This window comes from Haliotis rufescens, unplaced genomic scaffold, assembly GCF_023055435.1.
Source record: "Haliotis rufescens isolate VD_foot unplaced genomic scaffold, xgHalRufe1.0.p SCAF_20, whole genome shotgun sequence".
NCBI lineage: Eukaryota > Metazoa > Mollusca > Gastropoda > Lepetellida > Haliotidae > Haliotis > Haliotis rufescens.
Window position 1 is genome coordinate 21,649,748 of NW_025963891.1, and position 16,131 is coordinate 21,665,878.

Sequence of the window (16,131 nt, forward strand, 5' to 3'; positions counted from 1 at the left end):
AATACATCTTTTTCAAAACTCATTAACATTATTATACTGATACTGAGAGAATAATTCTGACAACCATGAGTAGTTTCAGGAAATATGCCTAAACCTTCATGTTTAATCAGGGAATATGTATTATAGCTGACGATTTTAGGGATCATGTGTATTCCCTGCGTGAATCAGACATTAAATATATTTCCTGAAAATTTCAGGTATTTTACCTATTCCCTGATTTGACATATTCCCTGTAACATATGCACAACACGATAATTTTTTATACAACAACAACAGTGCAATTAATGATCGAAATTGGCGTGCTAAAACATAGGTCGAGAGACGTAGAGGTTCAGTGTGATATCCCCTGTTATTGCAATGATATGACCGTCTGTCAATATACACCAAATCTGCCAATCTAAACAAGTACTTCTGACGTCTCCCTATTTATAAAAATAAACAAGTACTACTCTGTTTTGTTATTGTTGTTGGTGTGGTGGTGGGTTTTTTTAATTTCGCAATTAAGATATTCGTGACGACGGTCTGTAAATATTAGAGTCTGGACCAGACAATTCGGGATATAATGACATACAATCAACTATAAGTCACCGGGCTTGACCACCCGATCCAGGTAATGGCTTCTCACGGCAAGAATAAATTGCTGAGAGACGTACGAACATGACAACCGCTCGTCACGGTTGAATGACTTGGTTGAATGGCTGGCTTTAAACACACCACTTTGATCATCGCCTCTCATACTCGCTGAATCATGCTTTCGTAAGGCAATTTCTACAAAACCCATGAATCCCGTTGCACGAGGTGTCATACTCATCAGACTATCCAACACTGAACGTAAGTTGGCCCTGCCTGGTCGAATCTGTTACGAACGCGAACTGTTGGGCCAAAGAAAGTATACACCCGTGTTTGATAGCGGCTAAAATTGAAACAAACAAGAAATGGTTATTCAATGTTGATGGGTATCATACGGTATTATAGTTGTGTTGTGGACCTTAGATTTGCAGCGTTTCGCCGACAATTTCAGCTTAGTAATATTTTGGAAACGTTTGTAATTTTTTTGTCAAAGCTTTACATAGGGCTGATTAGAATATAAGGACACGGGTTATGTTAATTTTGTTATATTTTGTTTTTAATCTTCAGTTTGTTTAAGTATATGCGTGTTGCAGTGTGGGAGGGTATTATTATGATATAAAATTAAAACTTTAATAACATATATGTACGTTAATGTTTTAAAGAAAAAAGTCTTATAAGGCCCTGCTTGATAATGTGTGTTGAGGAGATGGTCTTGTCTTGATGGTTAGGTTATGTGTGTTTAATGTAACGTACCGGTGTGGGCAGTTCATTCATTCGTCTCCTTGCAGACAGTGTTTACCTGAGATATACTTGGACTCTGTGATAATCACCGATTTGCTAAATACTAGTCGATAGTTTATAGTGACTGAGTTGGGTTTAACGTCACTTTTAACAGTATTACAGTTACATCGCGGCGTGTCTGCTTAAAGATGGATGAAAGCCCGAAGTGATGCAGGTCTCAGACGTTTACCACTTGGGTGAAACCAACGAGCACGGGTATGGTGCCGACAAACCTAGAAACATAATCGGGACGAACCGGGATTCGAACCTACAATCATAGGGTTCGGGCAACTAAACCAGCTTTCCCCTAACACTTTAACCAAAACATATTTGATGGATGATGGTATTCGTGTCGATCAGTCATGCTCCATGCTTAGGTATTGCACGGTAAGATAAATTAAGAAAAGGGTCACATATTGTCCAGTTAAAATAGAATTACAGAAATATTTCACGAGATTCACGGCCTTTTTGCCATTCAATAAAACTAACATGACACTAATAGTTGCTCTTTATCTTTGTTTTGATTGAATTTTGAGCGTATCCCAGATTTTTTAAAATCACATCAGTATAAATTTTTATGACCAGGTTAATTTACTAAGATCATCTGTGTAAAATACCGTGTGACGTCAGGATATCGGTGCTTTAAATCCTGAAGATACAACTATATTTATTTTTGTTTATCGTGTTTATGTAGTCTTTTGAAATTACTTTTGTACACCTGTATGTTTATATGCGTTGGTTAAGCCGCCAGCATCCGTATGTATCACAATGATGGGCGAACCAGATACGACGCCATGCATCACTTGTTTCAAATACCAAGGGAACACCTAGTACGTCATGGTGTGGGCGAGGTGTATTCTGGGACGAGAATGCTTCTTGTTCGATAATGGTCCTGACTGGGCGTTGTCCCTATTGTACAGCCATAGCACAGACCTCTCACCCTTGACCTTGCTATAGGCGGCGAGTTGTGAAACAGGCAAACCTGTGTTGGGGGAGTGTGGGGTGTGGTTGCGAGGGGAGACCCAACTGCGTCTTAAGCTGAACTTATTTACACTTCAGATCACGTTGCTAACTCAGAGCGCCTACTTAAAATCATGTTAAGATATCATCAGTTTATTAATAATAATCTGATCGAGTATAGGCACTCATAAACCAGCTCGAGTGTATATCAGATATTCGATTTCCTGTATTTGAATTTAGTATTTCCTCACCAACCAGTGGGGACACCGTGGCCCAGTCTTTGTCGTCGTCGCTATTCTGAGTTGTGTCCCTTGGGCATTCTAGAAACCTATTATCGTGGGTTCGAATCCTGGTTCACTCCGATTATGTTTCCAGGTCTGTCAGCACCATAACCTTGCTTTGTTGGTCCCACTAAAGCGGTAATTGTCTCAGTCCTGCATCACCCCCCCCCCCCCCCCCGCCCCCCCCCCCCCCCCCCCCCCCCCCCCCCCCCCACACACACACACACACACACATCAAGCTGACACGCCGTGATGTAACTGGAATACTTTGCTCACTCACTCTATAACTACTCCAGGGGCGGTCGGGTAGCCTAGTGGTTAAAGCGTTCGCTCGTCACGCCGAAGACCCGGGTTCGATTCTTGACATGGGTACAATGTGTGAAGCCCATTTCTGGTGTCCCCCGCCGTGATATTGCTGGAATATTGCTAAAAGCGGCGTAAAACCATACTCACTCACTCACTATAACTACTCCACGGATATACATCAATATACTTGTATGTCATTATATGTCAATACATTTATATTCAACACATGGAACCGTTTCGTGTGTATTTACAACATCTGCAAATCAAACAAAGATAGACATTTTGTTTTGTTTACTAGTTCTTTATATTTTAAAAAGTCAAGTCTGGACCAGACAAACCAGTGATTGATATTACGTAACACGTGCCACACCACTAGGAAACGACGACATGCTATCAACCAAGTCACCGAGCCTGACCACCTGATCCAAGTCGCTTCATACGACCAGCATGGGTTGCTGGGGACCTACAGTTATTCTAACCCAGAATCCACCCAAGTCTACATATAGATGTGGTATGGCAGATGTATATGTCCATGTGAGCAAACATCCATGTTCTTCAAATCAAAGGGAGCACGGGTGGCCCAGTCGTCTAAGGCGCCGCTATTCGCTGTGCCGAATTGCGTCCCTTGGGCACGTCAGAAGACTATGATTGTGGGTTCGAATCCCCGTTTGCCCCGATTATGTATCTAGGTTTGTCAGCACCATACCCGTGTTCGTGGGTTTGACCGAAGTGGTAAACGTCTGAGACCTGCATCACTTCGGGCTTTCCTCCCACATTAAGCTGGCACGCTGTGATATAACTGGAATATTGTTAAAAGCGGCGTTAAACCCAACTCACTCACTCACTCACTCACTCACTCACTCACTCACTCAAATCAAACATTGAGTGAGTGAGATGGGTTAACGCGTTAAACAGTATTTCACTTATAGCATGGCATGTCAGCTGATTGTGACAGGAAAACGCAAAATGACGTTGAAGAGTTTTACAACGTTCCTAAAAAAACACACCAAAAAACAAACACGGGTATGGTGTTGACGAAGCGTCAGAATCAGGGCGAAGTAGCGGATCACTGTAGATAACTTGTCTGAAATCTGGTCTTATGATCTGGATTTAACACAGTCACAACACACACAATTATTTGGGTTGACGTTCATACTGAGCAGCAAACATGGGGTAAAGTAAATATTGTGTCATATAAGTGCAGACTCGGAATCATCTGTATTGCAAGGCCCCTTGTTATTGAAACACACTTACAGTGTTTGCGTCAGATGAATATAGCGCTACAAATACTGTAGTAGGAGGATAGCGAATGCAGACCGCGCACATGTTTGCTAGGTATATAGACAGAATAGCATTACACTCGCCTCTGCCGTACGCATCCATGTACTGTTCAGTTTTTCATTTTACATAAGTACTCGTTGCCCTAGCGCGTGGCTTTAAAATACAACTGTGTATCAAGATAATACGTACGGTGATCATCCACAAACCATCATCAAGACTTAGTATAAACGCGTTTGTTACGTTTCATTCATTTAGACGTAATCATCGAGCGCTCTTTCCAAGCGCTGCTTAATCCCCGAAAGAGGCTTATATTACCGTGCAATTTTAACGTCACGTTTTTTTCTACGCTATAGTCCTAACTGGTTGTTATAACACTGGTGTCGTGTGCAGAAAGAGAATCCTTATTTCGGTCACGTGGTACTTTAAGGCTTCCAGCCTGTGGGAATCGCTTGATGGCTCCCTTAAAGTAATTCGTATCAGTGTGTAATGTCACAGCATAACATCGTCGGGTCTACAATTGGTACTACATTAAAAGACGAAGGTAATATACCCAAATAAAACAAGTCTTTTAAAACTAAAACTTTAATTGATAATTAACCAAACGAGTTTCCAACTGCCCAAGAATCCGCACCTATGGTTCAATAGTTTGCTGTTATAAAGGGGAGAGGACACGGATGCTTGGCAGTACTGTAACAAATACCTTATCCAAATATGAGAGCCGAAAATAAACATTGAAACGAGATATACGAAATGCCCTTGTTGCGGCTCCAGGAAATCGTTTGGTTTGGTAGTTGTGCCCCTCGACGGCTTTTGTGGCGTCCAGCATGACCCCCGGGTAGCCATATACCAGCAATACAGGGGGCTTACGGCACACAATGGACAGTCGGATTGTAAGAACATGTGTCAATATTGACTCTCAGACAGTCCATAGCCCCGATCAAGAGCGTATATGCTCATTTAAAAGAAAATCTGTTACGTACATGTTGATTAAATTTTACTGTGATGATTATTTGTCCACTTTTCATTATGTTATTATTTTAACACGTTTTTAGTTGTTGATGCCGTACTTTTTATTTCCATTTTATATAAGAAGTGTTGATGTGAATGTTATTCAAGTGCGGGTAGTGTCATATCAATGTCTCCTAATACATCGAATATATTGCGAAGTCCCCAAGATAAGCATGGAAACACTTAACCAATTATGATTTAATTTATATATTTTATAACGCAACAATTCAGACAGTATGTAATAAAAACTCCGTTCTCTTTTTTTTTATAACAGGACCCTGACATCTTAAACATTCATATGCATGTTTATATTTCGTCTTCCAAGAAATCGTTGTATTCCTATTATTAATTTATTATCACCACAAGTCATTGATATCCGAGGTCACATTATTTTATCAAGTCTTGAGTTCCTCTGCTGTAGGCCTATAGAGGTTGTAACTGCACGCATGGCTACTGACGTAAGCCTGGGATTGCGCAAGGATATAGACTAGGTCCTTGCGTATTCGTTTATGCAACAGAATAATCGTAGAATCTTACACACTCGTGCGGAACAGGCCACATCAATCAATATTATAACAAAATCCATCCCAGCATGTAGTGAAAAGGATGAATACATGAATAGCGTTCATCCAAGCAATCACTAGCGAGAGACGCTTTCTATAAATATAATCTCTTATCAGGCAGTTGGAGACAATTCCACCTGTCCTACCAGGTTTAGTGAATCAGTTCAGGTGCCGGTCTATGTGCCACTAAGGGCCTTATTATAACCCTCTGAAACTCTAGACTCTCAGGTAGAATTATCCTCGAAGCTACCCGCTTGCCAGTTGAAAATAGGTTACCGGTTTTGCCTTCAAAGTCTTACATTCTCTCTCACGCCCGAGGGCTCTCGTCTCGCCCAGTGCGCACGCTTAACCGGCTGTACACGGGTATCTGACTGTCAGTGTCGGGTGGGGCAGTGTAGACTCAGGACGGAGCTTGTGGACGAGCATTTGCACAACATCTGTGGACAGGGCACAACACAGAATTGTTGTAGCTTTTTCGGGAATCTTTCGGTGTCGGCTCATTTCGATTGTGATAATAGTTGGATTTAAGTGTAAATGATTGTGTGAAACAAGACAAGGACTATCAACAGCCATGCAAGGCGTGTCTCTGTGGGTCTCGGCCCTTGTGGTGTTTATAGCAGTGAAGACATCATTTCAGGTAAGGTTGAAACAAGTAGAAATAGGTCTATTAATTATTGAAAAACGATAGCCAGATTGTGAACATGAGAACTATTGATCAAGGTATATGCACAGATAGTGTACATCGACGAAAGATTGAACCTCGTCTATATAACAGTTAATGATATTTAATGTCCACATGTGTTTCTGCGTGTAGAAACCTCAGTTCTGCAGTTCACCTATACCATTCTTTGTATTCACTTTCTTATAATACAAGGATATGTGTCAGATTGATTTAAACACCAATCGTAGATTTGAAGCTACTTACAACGGTTATGAGACGTATCTCTACACGTTTTATATATTGTTTGAATGTATATGTTCATATTATCAATGCTGGAACCGTGGTTTTAAAGGATGAACACATCAGTACGTATGTGTGATCTAATTTAAAAATGAATCGACAGAATTTTTGTTTGGTTCTGTCCTTTTTATTTCAAAATATATCTTATATGTCAGGATAATCTGTTTGCGTTTTCTATTGGAATTCTACTCTAATATTTAAGCATCAAATATCAAATTGCCTCTACCTAAGAATGTGATTTCTTTTTAAAATGTGAATCGACAGAAAAAGTTTGTTAATATCTTCTTGTACACCCGGTTTCACAATTTGTGCTTTTCTGTTGAAATTCTACCCGAAGTAATTACCGCGAGACTGAACGACCAGACGCATTGTGCAACACATGCCTCATCTAATCCGAAGATTTAAGCTCGGTAACCACAGTCTCTGTAAATGTCTTAGCTCAATGTCAGGGAGAACCTCTGAAGTTTGTCATGAAACACGCACGGGTGTGTGAATGCGACACCATATCCCATCTTCCATGGAATGGCCGCCATCACGCTAGGGCGTATGTCTGCTCTCTGCTCAGATTCTCACATGAAATATCGTTACAATCACCTTATTGTTCTTTAAGATCGGCGTGAAACTTTTAATGCAAAGGCTCTGATTCTCCCGAATACCTACACAGCTGCAGCAAAGTGGACATGGTGTAGGGCGTGAGCTTAAACTGAGACTCCTTGTATAACAATACCTGTGGTTCTTTTCTATTCAAGTGATGTAACCAGTTTGCGAATAACCGAATAAGTTATAAAAGTGCACTTCACCATACTGTTACTGCAGGAAATACGAACATTGAAACAGACTCTTATTGATGCATGTACATATATAAGATGTAGACGATACCAACACTGAAGCACCTGTTCGTCTTACACCTTATGCGCAGGAGGTGCCAAATGTTTGACGTCAGTTGAAACTCTTTAATTCCCTGCACTATTACCCTCTAAAAGGCCCCATTCCAGCACTTAACTTGGACTTACAAATATTGCATTCTTGATTTATGAAATAGTGGTTTGTTAGGTACCGAATAAAAAATAGCCAATACATCGATTGCCCTTGAATTACAAATATCGACGCCTTCAGTTATGTGCTGGGTACGCAACGCAATACCCACACTTTAAGATTCACAGTTGTCCTATAGTTTATCTAATCCGACGAAACTAGATCGCCTTTCATTACATACCATCACTGAAGTGTAACGACATAATCATACAACACTTGCCATGTGTCCTACAGCCAAAGACGTATATAGACGTATATAGTCTTTGAACAAACCGACTGCTACATGTACATATACATTGCGGGATGTGCTGCGTTATAAAGTATAAAGAGAGGAGACAGAAATTGTCTATAGATCCATGTTATCATACGACCAGATTCACTTTACCCAGGAAAGTTGTCAGTCAAGTTAGAGACACGCATGCCTGCCTTCCCTGCTATTTTAAGACAAGCTACCGTCAGAACACACACCCGGGTGCCTCTTTACATCTCGTCGGTTGCCTACAACCTTCGGTAGAATGGAGTTTGTCACGCTAGCTCCGGAGTTTAGTCAAAACTGTTTTAAAAAGGTAGAAATACGTCGGAGTTTCTGTGCACGCACACTGACTAAGAACGAACGTATTCTCGATGCTATTTCAATCTCTGTTTGTCCCATACAAATGTAATTACGATCTCGATGTTATTGTGCTATTTCAATCACCGATACTACCATCTCTGTTTTATCACTATTCACGGGAGAGATCTATTCCTGAAAATGCTAAATATATAAAGCAAGTTGCAGCCTGTAAAGTGGCGTTGGGGACTCTTACTCAAAAATGGTTTGATCAAGGCTGCAACATTCAAGGCCTTACTAAAGCTTTCAGTGGGTTTCATGGTTGACATGCGGAGGACATTTCCAAATTGGACACATCAGAGACCACAATGAAGTCCCATGCTATTCGGGGCGGTCGGGTAGCCTAGTGGTTAAAGCGTTCGCTCGTCACGCCAAAGACCCGGGTTCGATTCCCGACATGGGTACAATGTGTGAAGCCCATTTCTGGTGTCCCCCGCCGTGATATTGCTGGAATATTGCTAAAAGCGGCGTAAAACCATACTCACTCATTCCCATGTTATTCCCTATTTTGACTTGTACTATATGTTCCCGTCTTTTCTCAGATGAACAATTTACTTGCCTTGCATGTGTTTGTGACAGATGCCATCGGTGGTGCTGGTTTGCTCACCATTTCTAGAACACCCGGTGTCGTCACTATTTGGTATTCATCCATTAGCACCTGCTTATGATGTACTCGGAATCGTACAGTGGTTTCTGCTTTAGCAGAGATTTCTTATGATTATGGAAATGGCTTTGTCGCTTACATTTTTTTTCTTTACATACCTGTCAGTGATACTTAAATGACAAATGTAGCGATATGATAGATGTTGACATGAACTTGGGTCATAACACGTGTGGTTGTAGGAGAATTCCAAGTTGTTTGGCCACAGTGCAGTCACGCGAGCAGTACCTCATCATCCCCCGATCAAACCACTGTTTTCACACACAGGGTCACAGGCACAACGATAGCATCAAGTGGCTTGTACTTCGAGCATGCACTCAATGAGGACTATTCAGGTCACCCACAACATATGTTATCGCTAATATTGAAGTCCATATTGCTTTGTCAATGTTGGTTTAAGGGGGGGACGATCGCTGGCCAGTTTATGAAACCCATACAAAGGTGTTTATGAACTTATCTGGTAGGTTTTTCTTTCATTCTCTCCTTATCTGGAAGTGCGAATTAGCATGGCGCGCTAATTGTAATCAGTGACAAAAGAAAAGAATCTCTTCCAACGTAATGGGCCAAAATCATGTTATGAATGAAATATACTCCTCAAAAATAGTTAAAGAACACCCACAATTGGAAGGCTGTGTGTTGCAATACCCACCAGCCATGACAGATTATCAACAGTCATATCGGGTGTTCTTGAACTTCTTTTGAGTGGTATATGATGCTGTCTCCTGTAAATGGTAACTTTCTCGTCCGTGGTGGCTTGCGTCATTCGTTGAAGTAACGTACTACTACGACCCTTACGTAGGAGCGCAAAAACGTAGTTACACAAAGGAAGATCCGGATATTGGACGGTGATTATACATTCATATTGATACGACCCTTACGTAGGAGCGCAATAACGTAGTTACACAAAGGAAGATCCGGATAATGGACGGTGATTATACATTCATATTGATACGACCCCTACGTAGGAGCGCAATAACGTAGTTACACAAAGGAAGATCCAGATAATGGACGGTGATTGTACATTCATGTTGAAACGACCCTTACGTAGGAGCGCAATAACGTAGTTACACAAAGGAAGATCCGGATAATGGACGGTGATTATACATTCATATTGATACGACCCCTACGTAGGAGCGCAATAACGTAGTTACACAAAGGAAGATCCGGATAATGCTCGGTGATTATACATTCATATTGATACGACCCCTACGTAGGAGCGCAATAACGTAGTTACACAAAGGAAGATCCGGATAATGGTCGGTGATTGTACATTCATATTGATACGACCCCTACGTAGGAGCGCAATAACGTAGTTACACAAAGGAAGATCCGGATAATGGTGATTATACATTCATATGGAAGCCTAACGTGACCTTCACGGATCAATGGTGGGTACGTAGCAGTATGTGCCCGAGGGGCTTACCTAAGTGTTGTTGAACCCCAGCGGATACTGTTACATACACCCCTCAGTACAAGGGGTGCGATAACATCTATTATTACCCCATGTTGAACACATCTTTAAGGGCTATTGTTGCCTGAGCGGATACTGCTGAATGAAATATTAGGACAGGTCAATGGTGTTACCGTCTAATATAATCGTTCATTACTGACCATTATGAACTTGGGGCAGTTCCACAAAGCAATCTTTGCGCTACGGCTGTCGTAAATCTATGTTAAAGTATCGGAGCTACGATCTGAGCTCCACCATCGCTTTATTGAACGGGATCCTTAACATCCAGGTGGAGAGGTGTGGAAGTCTATTTGGCTTCTAAAAGCGTATAATGGGTTTTTGTCGCGTTTATTTCTATCATCAGTCCACTTGGGAAAACTAATTTCATTGTGACGTATATAAGTCACGTGTTACCTTAGATCTTCCCGTCTTTGGGTATCTCTCAATTGCTTCCTTAAATACCGTGATGAATTTGCAATGTCAGTTTCCTTAACAAGTTGCGACCCGTGAAGATCCGGGGTAGAATAGGTCTTCAGCAACCCATGCTTGCCGTATAAAGCGACTATGCTTGTCGTATGCTTGTCGTAACCAACTAACGGGATCAGGTGGTCAGGTGGTCTAGCACACACCCTTACCATCAGGTACAAATTAGTAAGCTCTTGAGACAAACATGGTTTCCTAGGGATCTATTGCATCATTTAAAAATATTCTTTGAGAGTGAAACACATTTAGTAGCATTTTATCACATTCCGTTCTATTAAACGTTTTTGGTGTTGCTCTGAGCAAGGAACACCCTGGCCATTCTGAACGTATATTTTGGGCATGTAATGTTAAGCAAAAGTATAGAGAAATTATACAACCATAACATGGTTTAAGTCGAAGAAATCGCTCGAATATGATGATTACATAAGTAGAATCAACAGATTCTCATGCTCTTTCAGTTACTGATTATGAGTGAATATGTATGGTTTTACGCCGCTTTTGACAGTGTTCGAACAATATCACCGCGGGGGACACCAGAAATGGACTTCACACATTGTACCTATGTGAGTGAGTGTGATTTTACGCCGCTTTTAGCAAACTTGCAGCAATATCAGGGCGGGGGACACCAGAAATGGGCTTCACACATTGTACCCATGCCTGGATTCGAATCGGGTCTTCGGCGTGACGAGCGAACGCTTTAACCACTAGGCTGACCCCCGCCTCTTGTACTTGTGGTTGTGTAGCTCACCGTGGTTCCAGGCTGGGATCATGTTACACAGGAAGCGTATGCAAAGCAATAACATGTTTTTCTGATAAGCAATATTGAACATTACGATGGGTCTTTATACAAGGTTCACACAAGTTGAATGTGTATGTTATTCAGGTTCAACATGTACACGAACACCACCATACTATAGCCGATACTATTACACCTCTGTGCTCGTTAACAGTCTAGTCCCCGGTACCCCATTACAGACACACACTTGTTTGAATAACGTTACCAAGAGTTAATCAAACTACTGGCATACGTGCCTCGTGTTAAGCATTATGCAAGCTATATCACGGCGGGGGAAACCAAGTATGGGTAAAATACACTCTGTGTCAATGTAGGGAAGCGAACCCGGACCTTCGTCGCGACGAGCGAACGCTTTAACCTCTAGGCTACCCACCGCCTCGGTATGCTTAAAATTACATACAATAACCTCCACATCAATATTGATATCTTATTTCTAGCGCTGGAAAGGGGATGGGAATGGGTGGGCGTAAGAATGGGTTTGTTTCATCAAATATATGTTTTAAGTTCTGTAACAGAAACTATCCTCAGATGCTGAGCATGTGACGTCTCTGTTTGTTGTTTAATGTCCAGTCAATATTCAGTTCAGAAACTTAATATCTCTGGATATTGATATATTCTCAGTTAACGTTGTAAGCTGGTCTTATTGACCCTGTTATGTGTTGGCGATGGTATTATGATTTTGAGGTTATGGGACAAACGCACCTCATAAATGCCACAGTTTTACAGCACTGGCATAAAGAAAGTCAAAGGGTATTAAACCACGCCCGTAGATATTGAGAAACGCCGACCTTATTGTTTCTCTCCCCATTGCCCACGAATTGTCTCACCGTTATTGTCACAGCATACAGAAATTATGTAAACTGTGAAGAACAGCATTAAATTCTTCTTTGCAATCAGACGCCAATCAAATATACAACAGCAATTATTGGTCGTTCCCCGAGGCTAAGTGTTCACGCTTCAACCGTTTAACTACCGGTCATGAAGGACTATCCAACCTCTAGCAGGTGGTCATCAGGTCGGCGTGTTACGTCATATTCTACTGTCAAAGACGCCGAGGTGAACGGGTTGTCGTACCCCCGCTAGGCATCCAGATAACAACCGCTTAGATGGAAATCACTTGTATTTACAGTTTATGGCTTTTTGACAGCCAACGACATTTGTATAATATGATATAACACGGGCGGAACATGTAGTGTGGATAGCTAAATCTATTCCCTGCCCTCCCTGGGGGTATTTGGAATCAAATATATTAGCATGGATCCCCAGTCTTTGTTACGTATAGTTCTTTCTCTGTAAGTGAATATAACTGCAGGGTATGTGACCGAATAATCTCTTGTAAATCTATTCACTTAACTTTCAAGTGAAAGGGAAGTGGTATTCTGTTCTTTGATATACTTTTTTCGCGTATGTGTTTCCTTATTTCCCACACGACTTTTGTATCAGCTTGTTGCTGCGTCGTAGATGTCGTACAGCCTTCGTGTCGTAGAAGAGATCGCGACGTCTGCCGTAGTTGATGACGTGTTAATCACAGGGGTCGACTTAATGTTTGCCTTTTGGCCGGCACTATATATGACCATACGCGTGTACTTAATACCTATACTGCCCCGTTAAGATCCGGGGTAGAATAGGTCTTCAGCAACCCATGCTGGCAGTAAAATCGACTAAGCTTGTCGTAAGAGGCGACTACCGGGATCGGGTGGTCAGGCTCACTGACTTGGTTGATGCATGTCATCGTATCCCAATTGCGTGGATCAGTAATCATGATGTCAATCACTGGATTGTCAGGTCCAGACTCGATTATTTATCAGCCCGCCGTCATATAGATGTAATATTGCTGAGTGCGGCGTTAAACAACAAACAAACAAACAAACAAATAAATAAATAATACCTATACTAAAAAAGGGACGCAGAGAACTGATACGAAACCCGCGACATCCGAATTATTTACATAGATTTGTATACGGTTTAAAAAATATATTCAATATGTCGATGCTTATATTACAGCAACATCCGACCACCCAAACATAATGTTGCCAATGAGATCTTGTTTAGGTGGTAACGTCATACCGCCAGATGAGTAAGACGACACTCCGTATCTGTGGAGTTGTTTAGAACGAAGACGATGTATAGCTATACCATGGTAACGATATAGTCATGGTAGTAGCGTACTCTGACATTTATGCGTTAAGGTTTTACACTAGTCTACCCATATTCACGTCAGTTGAGCCTTACGTTCTGCATGCTACATTAACTCCACCCGGCTCCAGCATACCTAGCGTAATAGCATTGGAACATGCATGGATTGGTGGGGAGAATCCTTTCAAATACCAAAGTGAAACTTTTGGTAGAACTGTTTTATGAAGCAGATTACACGCTGAGTTTGGAACATTAAACGATACCAGCAGGACGGAGTCGGTGTAGAGAAGCCCTTTCTTCACGATTAACGACAAAGTATCACAGGTGGGCAGAGAATAGGGCTCTATTCTCTGGAAGTATGCCCTCGGCTCTGCTGGTAGGTCAGTATCACACACAGACTAGAGGGGCGGTCGGGTAGCCTTGTGGTAAAGCGTTCGCTCGTCACGCCGAAGACCCGTGTTCGATTACTGACATGGGTACAATGTGTGCCCCCCCCCCCCCCCCGTAATATTGCTGGAATATTACTAGAAGCGGCGTAAAACCATATTCACTCACTCACAAACTTGAACGCACGCACACGAAAATCTGGTGGGATGTCAGCAGCTTTGAAACTGTATATTTTAAAATATGAATGCATTCGACAGGAGTGCACTACATTGTTAACATCATTCGGCCATGGGGACATCAGAATTAGATTTTGTCGGTGACACTGAATGTATGTCCGGGCAATTGGTATTCGTCACCACCCTTGAATTCTAGTCTATTCAGATCCCAGGTAACACCCAGTCGGGATACAGTGACTGCCATTGACTGCTCATTCAAAATAGTGTAAAAATGTGTTTGTGAACTATATGTTATTCAAGCTATAAACCATACCTTGGTCTTCAATACAACACTGGACAATATCGTCACTCCTTAGAAATATTTCTCCCAGCAAGGTCTGGTGTACTTACGGTAGTAAATTATGTAGTGCGTCGTCGCAAAACAAAAGCGTGCTGTCTTTAATGGGCCATCCGTGAACCCAGGGGAACAATATACCCTGTGGCTTAGGAGTCTCTCTTACATACCATAGAGCATGTATTCCATCAACCAATCCCATTCTCCAACCCTTCTCAGTTCTAAATTTCCACCCTTCGGAGGACAACTTGACGTTAAGCGACTCAAGGGTTACAGAATTATCTTCATACTAATACTGCAGATGATGATGATGATGATGATGATAGGGATGATGATGATACTGATGATGATGATGATGATATGCCATTCAATTCACCAAGTTAATGTGCTAATCGCGATAAGTTATTATTACCCATATTCCCATTTCTTAAAGATATCTTTGAAATGAAGAATCTAGTCTTAGATCAATTTATTACACTTTATACATAAGTTATTCGGGGATAATATGTTTTAACGATGGCAGTGCTCCCATGAACTCGAGGTAAACAAGAAAATATATCCCACGAGTACCCCGAAGGCCCCTCTTTACTTCTTGAATAGTGTCTCGTATATAGTGCAAGAGGCAGGCCGTCTTTCAGAGCCACCAGAGCGTTAAAGTCAACCAGCCGACTGCAGACATAAGCGACGTCCTCTGGAGACATCAGCACGTTTGTCTGGTTATACAAAACAAACTGAGATGCAGATGTGTTTGCGTTTCATCCCTCCCGTCATCATTACGTGTAGCCAAACTTAAGATATTTCTTTACGCTTGTTCGAAGAATGATATGTGTATCACTGTGTCAATATGCTTCAAGTAAAGTTGCATGCAGATGATCTCCAAATATATATGTGTGTGTGTGTGTGTGTGTGTGTGTGTGTGTGTGTGTGTGTGTGTGTGTGTGTGTGCATCTTTCTTCGGTGTTACAGTGAAAGAGTTTAGTGTTGTCATAACTGGGACAACCAAACAGTTGGAGGTTATGGCCACGCCCAAGAGCTACACAGGCCACGCCCTGCACCGCGTGGTTCCCGTGAAAAGCTTGAATAAACAAACTCAGAAACATAGATTTAAGTAGACACAAACATCTCAATGTAGGGCAAACAAAATGTCTTTATTCGGCGGACTAATACATTCTTGTATGTATTCATGTATGGGCCTCTTTATTTTTGGAATTGTACGTGACTGGGGTATAACGTGTGGGCATAAAGCAGAACTACCTTGATGTGAGAAAGGATGAAGCCATATGAAGATAGATATGGCCACCGCTGTAATCCGTCTGTCAGCGATCCCCTCGCGCCCCTTCCCTCTCCCTCTTC

The 16,131-nt window shown here is 41.7% G+C and overlaps 1 protein-coding gene across 5 annotated transcripts in view; it reads left to right on the top strand.

The window, feature by feature from the left end:
• The first annotated feature begins 5,898 nt into the window (after nucleotides 1–5,898).
• The window catches only part of LOC124140301, a 98,267-nt gene continuing 88,034 nt past the window's right edge, over nucleotides 5,899–16,131 (top strand). For 4 of the 5 annotated variants that reach the window (XM_048400964.1, XM_048400963.1, XM_048400968.1 and 1 more), the window contains exon 1: nucleotides 5,899–6,386. In XM_048400964.1, coding sequence (XP_048256921.1) covers nucleotides 6,321–6,386 — 66 coding nt within the window. In that variant the 5' untranslated portion in view covers nucleotides 5,899–6,320. The remainder of the gene's footprint in view (nucleotides 6,387–16,131) is intronic. The other variant, XM_048400966.1, reaches the window with a different exon arrangement.